Source organism: Corythoichthys intestinalis, chromosome 10, assembly GCF_030265065.1.
Source record: "Corythoichthys intestinalis isolate RoL2023-P3 chromosome 10, ASM3026506v1, whole genome shotgun sequence".
Classification (NCBI taxonomy): Eukaryota; Metazoa; Chordata; class Actinopteri; order Syngnathiformes; family Syngnathidae; genus Corythoichthys; species Corythoichthys intestinalis.
This window is the reverse complement of record NC_080404.1, coordinates 32,117,853-32,133,248: the sequence shown is the minus strand read 5'-3', so window position 1 is coordinate 32,133,248 and position 15,396 is coordinate 32,117,853. Positions and strand designations below refer to the sequence as shown.

The 15,396-nt window shown below is 39.0% G+C and overlaps 1 protein-coding gene across 2 annotated transcripts in view; it reads left to right on the top strand.

Annotated features, from left to right (window-relative positions):
- LOC130923341 (inhibitory synaptic factor 2A-like) overlaps positions 1-15,396 on the top strand; it is a 77,814-nt gene that overhangs the window by 40,463 nt on the left and 21,955 nt on the right. For both annotated transcript variants that reach the window (XM_057848986.1, XM_057848987.1), the window contains exon 4: positions 2,321-2,392. In XM_057848986.1, coding sequence (XP_057704969.1) covers positions 2,321-2,392 — 72 coding nt within the window. The remainder of the gene's footprint in view (positions 1-2,320; positions 2,393-15,396) is intronic.

The following is a 15,396-nucleotide window of genomic DNA, read 5'->3' as shown; positions in this document are numbered from 1 at the left end:
TGGGCAACACGGACTTTCAACTCCCTCCACAGATTTTCTATGGGGTTGAGACCTGGAGACTGGCTGGTTCACTCCAGGACCTTGAAATGCTTCTTAAGAAGCCACTCCTTTGTTGCCCTGTTTGTGTGTTTGGGATCAGTGTCATGCTGAAAGACCCAGCCACGTCTCATCTTCAATGCCCTTGCTGATGGAAGGAGATTTTCACTCAAAATCTCTCGTTGCATGGCCCCATTCATTCTTTCCTTTACACAGATCAGTCATCCTGGTCCCTTTGCAGAAAAACAGCCCCAAAGCATGATGTTTCCATGCTGCACAGTGGGTATGGTGTTCTTCAGATGCAATTCAGTATTCTTTCTCCTCCAAACACGAGAACCTGTGTTTCTACCAAAAAGTTCTATTTTGGTTTCATCTGACCATAAAACATTCTCCCAGTCCTCTTCTGGATGATCCAAATGCTCTCTAGCGAACCGCAGACAGGCCTGGACGTGTAGTGGCTTCAGCAGGGGGACATGTCTGGCAGTGCAGGATTTGAGTCCCTGGCGGCGCATTGTGTTACTGATAGTAGCCTTTGTTACTGTGGTCCCAGCTCTCTGTAGGTCCCCCCGTGTGGTTATGGGATTTTTTCTCACCGTTCTTGGTATCATTTCGATGCCACGGGGTGAGATCTTGCATGGAGCCCCAGATCGAGGGAGATTATCAGTGGTCTTTTATGTCTTCCATTTTCTAATAATTGCTCCCACAGTTGATTTCTTTTCACCAAGCGTTTTACCTATTGCAGATTCAGTCTTCCCAGCCTGGTGCAGGTCTACAATTTTGTCTCTGGTGTCCTTCGACAGCTCTTTGGTCTTGGCCATAGTGGAGTTTGGAGTGTGACTGACTGAGGTTGTGGACAGGTGTCTTTTATACCGATAATGAGTTAAAACAGGTGCCATTAATACAGGTAACCAGTGGAGCCTCGTTAGACCTCATTAGAAGAAGTTAGACCTCTTTGACAGCCAGAAATCTTGCTTGTTTGTAGGTGACCAAATACTTATTTTCCACTCTAATTTTGGAAATAAATTCTTTAAAAATCAAACAATGTGATTTTCTGTTTTTTTTCCCCACATTCTGTCTCTCATGGTTGAGGTTTACCCATGTTGACAATTACAGGCCTCTCTAATCTTTTCAAGTAGGAGAACTTGCACAATTGGGGGTTGACTAAATACTTATTTGCCCCACTGTATGTATCTCTTTCCAATGGTAAATCTGAATGAATACATTGAACACTTATGTAAATAAGCTACACCTCTACATCGCGGATTTCGATCATTGTGGGGGGCGGTCCCCATTACCCGCGAAAAATAAGGGATCAATGTAATGCGAAGAATCTGTCACCCGCGAAAACGTGCTTTGCATTTTGATATATCAATTGAAAATAAATCTTAATTTAAATATGACTGCTTCTTTTGTTTATCAATTTAGCACAAAAATGAGCTGATTTTTGGGGTCGCGATCAAATATATGAAATTGAAAAATTGATCACAGGTTGATCAAAACTTGATTTTAATATTCAATTGGTTGTCCATATATGAACAGGAATTATGGTAACTGCATTGTTGTTTTAGCCTCCACAATCAGTCATTTGCCAGGGATTTTCAATATTTATTGATCCAAAGCACATATTTCACATTAGGAAAAAAATGTCACAGGTCAACGCACCACTGAACAAAATTTTGCTAAAAGTGGATGTGCCATCTGTTGCCATCTAGTAAAAGAACATAATAGTTCTGCTCATGATGCATCGATGCATAGATGAACGATACATATTGGATGAATAATTTCCAGACCAGTTAAGTGAAATTGAGGACTTACCTGCTTGTCTATGTAGCCATATACTCACAGTTCATTCATGATGTATGCTTTTTGAGATGAATGATAAATCGACTCTGTGAAAGATAAATCATTTGCATTTGCATTTTTCAAAATTTCGATTGCTAATTGAAACTGGAAATACCAATTGGAGCACTGATTTAGAAGGATGCATTGAGTCTTCGTTACACTCGCTTCATGTCGCACTCGGTTACTCATGATCACTATCTGCCGCCAGGATGGAAAGGCCAAACATTATCAAACAATGTCACTGAGCACGACAGGTAATTTGATTATGTGAAATCAGCAAGTCTACACAGTTGATTAAAGAAATCTGAGCAGACTGCGGGATCAGAACCCTCTCTGATGGGAATAAATAACTCGGGGTATAAAAACAACTTGAACAAATTTGGCCACTGGCCGATAGCTTGTAACCATGAACTCTTTTTGTGTTTTTTCCTTTGTTCTGCAGGCTCACCTACCGAACAGGGCAAGACACGGCGAACTGTGACACTTGTCGAAACAGCGCATGCATCATTTACAGGTGAGTACCTACACTCCAGGTGCATGTCATTAATTCTGCATTTAGTTCTGTTTTTGCAGGCTGATGATTCAGTTCAGTATGCGAGGAATGCTTGCAGCAAATTTTGCTGCAGAGACACAAACACTTTAGCTTGGAGAAAATTCAATATAAAGGAATCAAAATATTGGTGACACTAATTGCATTGTTCAGTTTTTGACAATGAAATAATCGTGCCGAAATGTTGGAATGTAATGGGAAAAAAACCTTTACCTTTCAACACATTAATGGTCAAACGTGTAAAAATTAAGTTAACCACCACAATAAAATACAGTGAGGAAAATACTGTAAGTATTTGAACACCCTGAAATTTTGCACGTTATCCCACTTTGAAATGATGGGTGGGTTTAAAAGTTTCATGGTAGGTGCTTGTCCACTGTGAGAAAAAAATCTAAAAACAATGTGTTTGTATTATACGTTAGCAAATAAGCACAATTACAGAGGTCAAACGTTTCCTGTAACTTTTCACCAGGTTTTCACATACTACAGCAGGGATTTTGCACCACTGCTCCACACAGATCTTCTCTAGATCAATTAGGTTTCTGGACTGTCACTGAGAAAAACAGAGTTTGAGCTTCCTCCCAAGATTTTCTATTGGGTTTAGGTCTGGAGACTGACTAGGCCCCTCCAGAACCTTGATATGCTTTTTATGAAGCCACTCCTTGGTTATTCCGGCTAATTCAGGTCATTGTCATCTTGGAACACCCAGTCGCGACCAATTTTCAATGCTCTAACTGAGGGAAGGACGTCATTCCCCAAAATCTCACAATACATGGCCCTGGTCATCATATCCTTATTACAGTGCAGTCGTGTAGTCCCATATGCAGAAAAACCCCCTAAAACATGATGCTACCACCCCCATGCTTCACAGTAGGGATGGTGTGCTTGGGATGGTACTCATTATTCTTCTTCCTCCAAACACTATGAATGTAATTAATAAAGATGCACCGATACCGATACTAGTATCGGCAGGGGGCGCCGATCTGGCCCGAAATGGTGGTATCGGTATCGGCGAGTACAACAAAGACGGCGCCGATACCATTTACCGGTCCATTATTATAAAATTTGACCGCAGCCTTTTTTTTCCCTCCTGGCGCTCACTACACTCTGTCTCCGTGTTGTGTGATGACACGTGAACACCAAGCAGCTATCGCTATTGGCCTGCTCCAGACCAATGAGAACGGGCCAATAGCCACTCCTGACCAATGACAAGGCCGCTTGGCGGCGCCGACATAGCGGCGGTCAGGAAATATTTCAAAATAGAAATCCCGTCAATTAAAATCAATGGCTGCATGCAAGATTTGCGGCCTGAAAGTTTCGAGATGTGGGGTTAAATCGGCCAGTTTCAATACCTCGAACATGATAAAACATTTGAAGACGAAGCGTGCATGAACACAACGAGTTTGAGCCTGCAAGAGCAGGACTGCTATGGAAGGGCGCTGGACCGGTGCAACAATCTCTGGTCAGTTCACTACGTGAACTTTACTTTGTCTTTTACTTAAAGAAATGCTGCAGTAATTTGGGAACTGTTTCCAAAGTAGGGTTGCCACCTTTCAGAAATAGAAATAAGGGACTCCTCCCCCCCTCCCGAAAAAAGGAGGCTAATAGAGAGACGGGATGCTGTGGTCAATTATCATTACTTATAATTGTTAGCGTCCGCAAATGCGGAAACAAGGTTTGGCCTCGAAGCAGACAACAAGCGGGGGATACGTACAAGGGTTTAATGATTGCAAACAAAAAAATAACACGCGATCGTGGGATAGTAGAAATAACAAAAGGAGTCCGTGACAGCAGGTCGACGGAGCTCAATACTACAAACTCGAAGGTTAACTAAGACGATAGGCAGCGAGCCAAAAAGTCAAAGTAAAAACACTCAAATACCTGCACAGGATAGAGGTTACAAACGAGTGCAGCACACTAACAGAAAAAAACCAATGCAGCGGCGTAACAAGCAAAAGCAAATGTAGTGAGATGTCAAATGGCAATCAGCAAAGCAAATATCTCGGCAACCTTCTCTGAGCTCACCCGTGCTTAAATGCTGCGTTGATGAGCCTGCATTGGATTCAGGTGCGACGTCAGGAACACCCCCACTGACAGCCCAGCAACAAAACACAATCTAACCAGCAGCAGAATGTGACAATAATTTCATGAAAGTTGCACTGTTTGGCCTTTGAGAGGTTTAAAAAAGTTTACTCAGTACATTCAGAGTTTATTATTATGAACTTATTTTTACTTTCTTACTGTTGGGCTAGTATTATACTTTGTACAAATCCTTTTCCTATTTTGCAAAGGTAAGCAACAGCCTGACAAAGCCTTGATAGCAATGATTTCACATCCAATTATGTAGCTCTTTGGGGGAGAAAAATCAATTTAAAATATATATATATATATATATATATATATATATATATATATATATATATATATATATATGTATAAACGGGGTGGTATCGGTATGGTATCGGTATCGGGGCCAAAAAATGGTATCGGTGCAACACTAGTAATTAAGACCAAAAAGTTCCTTTTTGATCTTATATAACCACATGACTTTCTCCCATGACTTCTCTGGATCATCCAAATGGTCATTGGCAAACTGTATTACCAACAGTAAGCTGTGATGGTGGTCCCAGCTCCTTTCAGGTCATTGACCAGCTCCTACTGTCCAGTTATTGGCTGATTCCTCACCATTATTAGAATCATAGAGACCCTACGAGGTAGATCTTGCATGGAGCCCCTGTCCAAGTGAGATTGACAGTCATATTTAGCTTCTTCCATTTTAAAATAATTGCTCAAACGGTGGATCTTATACCACCAAGCTGCTTGGCAATTGCCCCGTAACTCTTTCCAGCCTTGTAGAGGTCTACAATTCTGTCTCCGGTGTCTTTGGACAGCTCTTTGGGGTGTATGGGGTGGATAGGTGTTTATATGCAGCTAACTGCCTCAAACGGGTCAAAAAGTCAGATTCAAATAGTCTACCTCCACTCCACTTGATAAGTTGAGTTAAGGTGGACTTTTTTAAGGCGACTAACAGGTCTTTCTAGGCTCACAATTCCAGCTAATAGACAGGTTTTCAAATACTTATTTGCAGCAGTATAATACAAATAAATAGTTAAAAAATCATACACTGTGATTTGTGGATTTCTTTTTTGTTGTTGTTGTCTCTCACAGTGGACAAGCACATATTACTTTCAAAGCATCCCATCATTTCTAAGTGGGAGAACTTGCAAAACTGCAGGGTGTTCAAATATTTATTTTCCTCACTGTACATTAAACAAAGCAAAATGCTCTTAAACAGTCAGCACTTTTTTCTCCTGGGTAACTACATCATCAACCACTAGGGAGACGGACTTCCTTTATGTTGACCTCGTACGTCAGAGCTCATTGGGAAATATGCCTTCAAGCAAAAAAACTGTAGGATAAGAGGCCCCAAATCAAGGTTTTTTTTTTTTTTTTTTTTTTTTTTTGGGAAGGAAAACAGAAAAACTCGACTATTTGGTCCTTGTGCTACATGATTGAATAGATACCTGTAAAAAGATGTTTTAATAGAGAAAAAGGTTGCATGAATCAACTCTGAGCTGCTTTCTCTCTCCCCCTTGACGAATGCAGCATTTCTCACTGACCTAGATTGGGGTTTATTTGGAACACAAAAGAGGAAAAAAAGATCACAGCTCAACTACAGAGATGAATATTTAGTATTTCATATCACATTCTGGAGGATAACAAAATCATTGAGTTTATTATGCGGGAAAGCTTCTAAAATTAAATAGTTGGTTTGATTAACACGGACATAGCTGTTTTAATACGCTTTCTGTTGGGGTTGCAGTTTTGCATTTTGTAAATGTAATTAGAAGTGCTTCTGGTAATTTGTGAAGGTACCCAGGTTACTGATAACACCCCACAGAATGACTCCCATGTTCAGACTAGTACTGCTTCCAAGATAGCTATTGTAATGTACAGAACGGCATGAATAAATTTACCACCTGTGTCAAGCAGTACAGGCTGAAAGCGTCACTGAAAATACGGTAACACTTTACAATAAGGGTCCCTTAATTAACATTAGTTAATGCCTTTTTAGACAATAACTAATGTTTAAGTAACATTAGAATAATTAATATAATTATCTAACATTTATTAATATATCAATTAACATGAGTTAATGCATTAGCTAATGCAATAGTTAATGCATTAGTTAATGCATAACCAGACAGTAACTAATAGTTTGGTAAAATTAAAAATATATATAGGCCTATATAGGGTTAGGGTTTGGGTTAAGGGTTAGGGTTTGTTAACTTAGCATTTATAATTTCTTAGTTAAGGGACACATGTGCTACACTTTACAAAAAGGGTCCAAAAAGCAGTCAGTAATGGCTAATTAAGGTTAAGTAATACTTATGAGGTAAGTTCACGTGAAATAATACCATACTTAAGGTTAGGTTAGCAGCACCCAAGGACTCACAGAGCAATGTTTATCACTTATTTACTTGTTGTAAAGTGTAGCACACATATCCCTTAACTAAGAAATCATAAATGCTTAAGTCCCCCCCCCCCCCCCTTAACCTTTATTAACCAGTACTGAATGCTTTTTGGACCCTTATTGTAAAGTGTAGCACATGTGTCCCTTAACTAAGAAATTATAAATGCTTAAGTTCCCCCCCCTTAACCTTTATTAACCATTACTGAATGCTTTTGGGACCCTTATTGTACAGTGTAGCACATGTGTCCCTTAACTAAGAAATTATAAATGCTTAAGTTAACAAACCCTAACCCTATATAGGCCTAGATATATATTTTAATTTACCAAACTATTAGTTACTGTCTGGTTATGCCTTAACTAATGCATTAACTAATGCATTAACTCATGTTAATTAATATATTAGTAAATGTTAGATAAGCAATTATATTAATTATTGTAATCTTACTTAAACATGAGTTATTGTTTTAAAATGCATTAACTAATGCATTAACTCATGTTAATTAATATATTAATAAATGTTAGATAAGGGATTAAATGAATTATTGTCATGTTACTTAAACATGAGTTATTGTCTAAAAATGCATTAACTAATGTTAATTAAGGGACCCTTATTGTAAAGTGTTACCGAAAATACAGTACTTTGCTGTTCAGATAGAATAGCGTGTACTTTAATGTCCCTTTAGAGAAAGTTTGTCTTTGACAAAACATTTTCTTTTTTTGTTGCGGTCACAGTCTGATATAAGCAAACAAAACCATTTGAAGCTAAAAAAAAATATAGCAGCACATTCAGTATAATAGTACTGAATGAAAATGTATTTCAAATAACGGTAAGGTTAAAAAGTTACATTTGAAATAAGGCATTAAAAATACATTCCGTGGTACATTCGAGGTAATGTAAAATTGATTATGTTGTTCTCTTCCACAGAATAACAATTAATTAGTTCAAGATATGAAACTTAAAACCAATAAAGTAGCTCACAAACCACACAAAAATGAAATACTGTGTACTAAATTCCCCCAAATGTGCAAATATAAAGGTTTTGAGGCAAAAGATGTAGTTTTAATGATATCTTTTGAATCTGTGCCTCTTTCTGTTGCTGCTTCAGGCAACAACCTTCTCCATAAACTAAACACTGATACAACCACCGAAATGTACAAAGTGAATGTTTCTTAGTTTTGTCTTTCCTGGTAAACATTTAACGGAAACGTTCAAGTATGGCCTCGGTAAGACTTAATTCATTTGGCTCAGTAAGACTCTTCATAAAACATCAATAAAAGTCCATACGAGCCTTTTGGGTGTTTTCACTTCCATGTTCGACTGCGCCGCTGTCGCCTGTTTTTACTGTAAATGCCTTACTCGAGCACTGGGTAAGATTTCTAATGAGGAGAATCTAAGAGTGCAAACTCCGAAGCGACTTAATTGACCAAGTGAACAAATGGCACCGACTGCCACTAAAACCACAAGATGCCGCGTGGCGATAAAAACACAATGAAGTTGCGCTGCATTAGCCAAATGCTAATAAAGTGGGACATCATCATTTCATATGCGGCGGGTATCATTAAATAGTTGCCTATTTCAGCTTGTCCAACCATTTTTTTTAAGAGTCATTGAACAGAGCTGGAAAGCCGGCCCATCTGCCGCCACGCTCTCCATCTCTGCCAAAACATGATGAGACACTTTGAAATCTCCAAACAGTTTAGTGCTCTTCAGCACAAACCTTTCAAGGCTGACTGATGCTGATGGGCCCATTTGAAATAAAGGGTCGCTCTTCATCTTCTTCCCTTGATTCCACGTATATCCTGAATGCCCAAAGCTGAGTAGAAGTAGCCTCTTTTTACACTGTTGGCTTTTGGGTATACTGTAATAAGCACCCATGCGGAATGTGGTCACAACTATACAATTTTCTGCTTTAGTTGGTAGTATCAGAGACATAGTAGTTACTGGACAGCAACATTAGTCCCTTCCATACTACCATTCAAGTCCATTATATGTAACGAAGTCCACTGTAAATTAATTTGCAACAAATAATTTTGTAAAATATTCTCAAAAGCATTAACTGACTATATTGGTACCTCAAATTAAGACTGTCTCCATAGACTGAGTTTGACTTTTGGGGCAGGTGGGAGCACAACATGTTGATGACCCCGAAACGCAGTGTCAGCAATAAAATTAACTTACAAGAATATTTATAATAGTAAGTTGAAAATGAGCGTTTGTTTCCCATCATTCTTGAGACAATTCTAAATCAGTCTGCTTAGGACAGCTATACTTTTCGCCAACACCATCATCCATTGAATATGGTACGTGGTATTGTGCCAATGTAATTACCCCCGTCAAAAATTGTATCCCTTGGGCGGAGCCACTGCGCGTCACTGATTTGCTTGATTTCCGTGTTTTGGTGATGTAGTTATCTACGAGGTTTTAAAACATGGCCCATCTATCAAAAAAAAAAAAAAAACTTGTTTTCTGTGGTATAAAGTAACATACGTACTGAACATAAAAAAAAGGCAATGTTTTACTGTTTTACTCGTAGGATGACCTATAACTATTATTACCATACTCTAATTCAAGTCCTGTATGAAGTTTCTCCAGTGTAATAAACGTTGATGTCCAAAATATATAACTGTGGTTCTTTTCAGGCTTCAATTAATTGTTTAAGTCGACATAACTCATAACTAAGTGTGTGTGCGCTAGGGGTGTGACAAAATATCGAAATGGTGATATATCGTGATACTTTGTACATCATAAGGTTATCGATATGCTCCTGCCAAGAATCGAGATATCGTTTTAAAAATGTATAATTGTCTAAAAAAAAAAAATAAAAAGGAACCAACAAGTTGCTACCAAAATCTTAACTCTAAGGCTGCATTGACGGTGCACGACGCCCAATCCATTTAGACTGGGAATGTTCGTTCATTCGAAACCGGCGCATTCACAGTCATTTTGTCTGATTTTCAGGGCATTTACAGGTCACTTGCGGTTCATTTTTGGGCATTTACAGGTCATTTCCTGTTGAGTTTGAGTCACTGCCGATTCATTTGGGTGATTCCCAGGTCACTTCCTGTTCTGTAACTCGAAACAAACAGGAAGTGACCCACAAAATACCCCAAAAATAACAGGAAGTAACTGAAAATCAACAGGTAAATGACCTTAAATGGCCCAAAATGACCTCATTGCCTGGCATTGGCTGCCACTGACGGCTATAGACGTTCAATCCATTTGAAGTGGGAGGGATGGCAGCGAATGAACATTCGTTCACCCTTCCAGTTCAAATGGATTGGACGTCTATTCGTGATAAACTCATTCCAATTCACAGCAGAAGCTTGTTTTTTCTGTTTATTAAATGTTTGTAGAATATCCTACAATGATTTCCTGACCAATGTATATAAACATTGTATCGCCATATCGTCAGATCATCGTTATCGTGATCTTTGTATTGCAAATCGTATCGTATCGTGAGGTACCAAGAGGTTCCCACTCCTAGTGTGCACGCTCCCGCAGCCAGGGGATTCAATTTTTGACGGGGGTAACTACATTGGCAAGACACCAATGGTGGTTCTGTTGTACAACTAGCGTCTTTAGCCGGGCAAACTGAAACTCCACTCACCATTTCGACGGTACTCTCTGGCGTTTCATGATCCACATTTTCAATCCCTGGTTCTTGCTTAGTAGTTGTTGTCGGCTTTGAAAGCATAGGTTTGAAAAAAATACTTATATCCATCTTGCCTCTTGGGTCCTCGAGTGGTTTTGGCTAAGCAAAGCAAATGACCGTCTAAGGTGCTAGTCACATGATCTGTTTGAAAAATAATTTTGACCCATTATAAAAATATCTTTTTTTTTTTTTGTTCATTTCATTCATTTTTGTTGTTTGTTTTATTGCTGTACAACTTTTATAGACAATATTTTACCGGAAAACTCGTGTATAGAATATAATACTATAATCATATATAGGAAAGTTAATTACATGCAATGACACTTTTCGGCCGCCAGGGGCAGCCTGACAACCCTGACTCAACCCCTTAATCTCCGCGCATGACTGTCTGTAGATACAGAATTTTCAGGTTAAGACACGCCTCATCGGGAAAATATTGTCTTGTTACGAAAGAAATTTCAGGATACAAAAGGCAAAAATACAGTATGGCTGGTACTCGCAGCTCCCAAAGTTTACTGAACGTAACATACTGTAATTATAGCTGCTCTGCTATTGGCTATTGCCTAGTATTCCATGCATCCAATTGGGTAAGAGGGACCTGTTCTGTATGTGTATCTTTGTATCCCAGCGTCCTCTTCATTCATTCATTCATTCATTCATTCATTCATTCATTCATTCATTCATTCATTCATTCATTCATTCTTCGCCCTTCGTGTTCCGACGGTTTTACATGAGTATATTATTAACTTTTATTCCTTACTTTATTCTCGTTTACATTGTGCACAACTCTATGTCTATGTTTATTGTGCTATAATCTAATTGTAGCATACTGTATATAAATTACATGTCTTCATGCATTTTTATGCATCATAAAAGATTATGTCTGATTTTTGGGTGGGCTTGGAATGGATTAGGGCATTAACATGGAAAGCACGTCTCTACTTACAGAAATTTCAAGTTGCGAAATTACTTCCAGAACCAATTAATTTTGTAAGTAGAGGTAACACTGTACAGAAATGAGTGGTCAACTTAACACATTCACTTTCATTGATGGCAATTGACATCCAATTAATTTTAGGGTTGGAACTGGGCCAGGAAAGCTCTTAGCCAAAGTGGCTACTGGCTAGACATTATTAATATGTAATAACCACATTTGTGTGCAGTTAGCCCCAACAATGTGTATTTTGGCTAAACCTTCAGCCACATTTAGGTAGTCCTCATCATTGGGAAATCTGTAAGCTTTTAGTGGTGTGCACCCAATTTGGACTACAAAGTTAGCAATCACAGGTGTTCGTACATGTACATGAAATATTTCAAGTATGTCGTCATGATTGGCAGCAAATGAGTTCTTTTTTTCACCTACTTGCTTGCTGTTGGTAATTAACGGCTCTCTGTTGACAGTTACGTTGTTTTGTTCCTTTCTATTTAACATGTCAAGAATATTGTCGTACAAACACCTTTAAAAGTACATTAATCTAGATGAGATTTCAAAATATTGTACACTGCTGGGGTTGAAGTCAGTCATTCAATTCGTCTCCTTCCGAGGTAATATCTTAGGCATACCACAGCCGCTGTATAAGAAAAACACACCCATTAGGGTAACAAACTGTCTGGTTTTAGGACGGACACTCAGCCTTTTCAGTGATGTGTCCGGGGTCCGACACAACAAATTAGCCGGACGCCATTTGTCCAGGTTTTAAAGAAAATGAGCCGCAGTTCAGTTTATGTGATGCAACTCAGCCCCACGGTTGTCATAACTGGTCTGTGATTGGCTAAGAGTGGCTTTAGTTAAAAACATCCTATATGATTGGTTCAATAAAATGTAAACAAAGCTTCACATGTGGCTATCTGACGACATAATTTTCTCGCCAAGATTTTACAACAGTGCTAGCAAACATGCCAAAACGGTGGCCACCTTTTAACATTGAATGTACGAAAGAGCTCGATTTCATCGCCAAAAGCAGTTGAGACTCGTTCCATGGTTTCTGCATGCTTTGCCGGTGTGACGTGAGCGGGAGCAGTGGCCTACACTACGAACGGTGTTCAACCTCCCCAGAAGTAATCCAGTTTACCAGCGGGTAACCGGAGTTGACAAAACCTGGTTGTCTAGTTTGTGGTCAATCGGTGCTACGACGCTGATTATGAGGTTGATTAGTCGAACCTATGTCAACCCAGTCAGAGTTACTGCGCGTTCACATAAAAGGGGGCGGAGACCAGAGTCAAACACTACTTGTGATGATAGCACGGGCACCTTACTTCACGGAGGAGGAATGCGCGATGATCATGCGGAGTTATGAGGAATTAAAATCCACCCTCACCGCGAAATCCAACACCGCTTCGGAGAGTAGAGCGCGACGGGTCTGTTGACAGCGAATTTACAGATCGTGTGATTTGTGAATGCGTCAATATGCCAGTTTACTTATGTCCATGCAAAGAAATAAAGCCTACTGTCAGGACAATAAAATAAGATTTGATACGTTAACAGGGCGCATCACCACATGAAGCAGGATGATTGTATGTTTAGTCCCATTGACTGTATGAATACATATGTCCTTTTTTTTTAGTTTGGGCCTAAAAAAATCCAGCCCGACCCGACCCGAGCCCAATCAATTAACTTGATTTGCAGGCCCAAGACCAACTCCCCCCACCCCCCCAAAAAATTTTATGTTATATTTGTGAGGACTCAGGAAAAGAAGGAAATGCGGGGATGCCATGCGTTGTTAAGTAAATTAAAGCCCGTATTTGGTAACGAATTTTCACAGTTAAACAAGACTGTAAGATGCATATTCAATAAACATTTATTTCATTTATATTTGTACGTGTCCTATCAGTGGATTTGACAATTTAATCTCTTCGAGTTGGCAGAAAAAAAAAAGTTTTCTCAATGTTTAAATAGTCTACATATTTCTATGATTATCAGAAATGCATTTACACAACGAAATAACGCTGGAAAAGTTTGGTAAATATATTTATTGTATGAGAGCAAAGCTCCGCATTCGTTTACATTCAGCAATTTCAGCAATCAATTTGAAGCGTTTCCATACCCCACTCCGAATCGCACGGCATACAGTGTTCTTACGCTGATATTCAGCATCACTGATGGAATGCATATATTGTTGTAAGAGCACGCGGACAGGCACACAATCTGTGCGGTTGTGAGGGCCTGACTTCGGCGGGTTACATTAGTGACGTCCGCCTCGATCAGTTGGCACAGGTAAAGAATTCCCTCAGCTGAAAATCTATATCTTTCATGGAGAACATCTTCCGGGTATGCCAGCGGATTCTGGCGGTCCCCAAAAACCCGTGCCCTCCGAAGAGAGCCCCTCACAATCCGCGCGCCAATGTCGTATGGGTCGTCCAGGTACGCTGTCATTGTCAGGACACGTCTGCGGAGGAGTGCTGTTTAAATATAGCGTGGTTAAGTAGAATTCTGGGGTTAAGCAAGATCTAACTCTGAGACGACCAGGTTTGGCGTGTGGCGTGAGTTTCCATGGCAACACTTCTCGGTTCCAACATATCCACCTTTCGTAGTCTCGCTTAGCTGCGAACTTAAGTCGCACGTGATGAAGTTACTCTCGAAGTTACCCTGCTAAGCCAGAAAACCGGCTTCGTAGTATAGGCCACAGCAGGGGTAAAGCAGCGGTACAACGTCACGTGGAGAGCGCGAAACATAAAACATTGAGGCGAGCAACAGGTGCGTCGACATTGAAAATATTATTTTGTGAACCATCATCACCTCTGGATAACAAAATAACTGCAGCTAAACTTTCTAAAGTTCCTCTTATAAAGAGTTCACTTATTTTGTGCAGTTCAATGGTTACATTGTTTTTAAACAAAAACATTCTTGTTCTTAAGAATGTTGTTTGTTACAAATGTTCCTCGTAAATACCGTTGTTCTACCGTGCGCTTTCAGCTTGTTTTGTTTAGATGCATACAGGAAGAATGTAGTAAAAATGCCTTAAGAAATACTCAAAAATAAAGTAGTTGGTTTTAAAACACTAGGATTAAATACACTATCGATTATTGTAGTAGTCGATTAATCTATGAACTAGTTAGTTAGGATAATATAAACATAAAAAATCAAAATACCTGATTTTAGCCTAAAATGGTATAAAAAAAAAATGAATTGACTCTAAGTACAACAAAAGAACAATTGGCTAACTTGCATAGCAAAAGTCGGCTAGGTTAAATGCTATAAAATACTAACTCTGATTGTGATTACCTATTTTTCCCACCTCACAACCTTATGTTGGTCTTAACAGGGAGCAGGATTCAGACATGTAAAATGAGTTATGTCATATTCATTGTTGCCACTAGAGGGTAGTGTATCCACCCAATCAATAAAAATAAATGCAAACACTTTCAAAACAAACTATTACAACGCTGTTTTAATTAAACGAATACTCGAAGCAGCAAAATGTAATTCGAAGCTTTTTTCTTATCAAATTACTCGAGTTAATTGATTAATCATTGCAGAACTAAAATACACTGTGACTAATGTGATCAACAGATAAACACTCAACTATAATACTACCACAAGAAAACACAATGCATAAAAGCTATCAGAGGAAAACACACGCCGAAAAGTATTTTGAGGCAATAGAAAAGTTTAAAAAAAAAAAAAAAAAAAGACTCAATGAAAACAAAAATAATAAGTACTCACTGCTTTAACTGATGTGTGCATGCGTGCGTAAGCGCACTGTGCATTGGTTGGTAAACTAAATAATTGGTATTTTTTATTCTTTAGCTAGATAAATATGATCTATAAACCGTGCAAATCTTTATTGTTGATGAAAATACACCGCAAGTCTGATGTTTTGGGGGGTTTTTTTGTTTTAAAT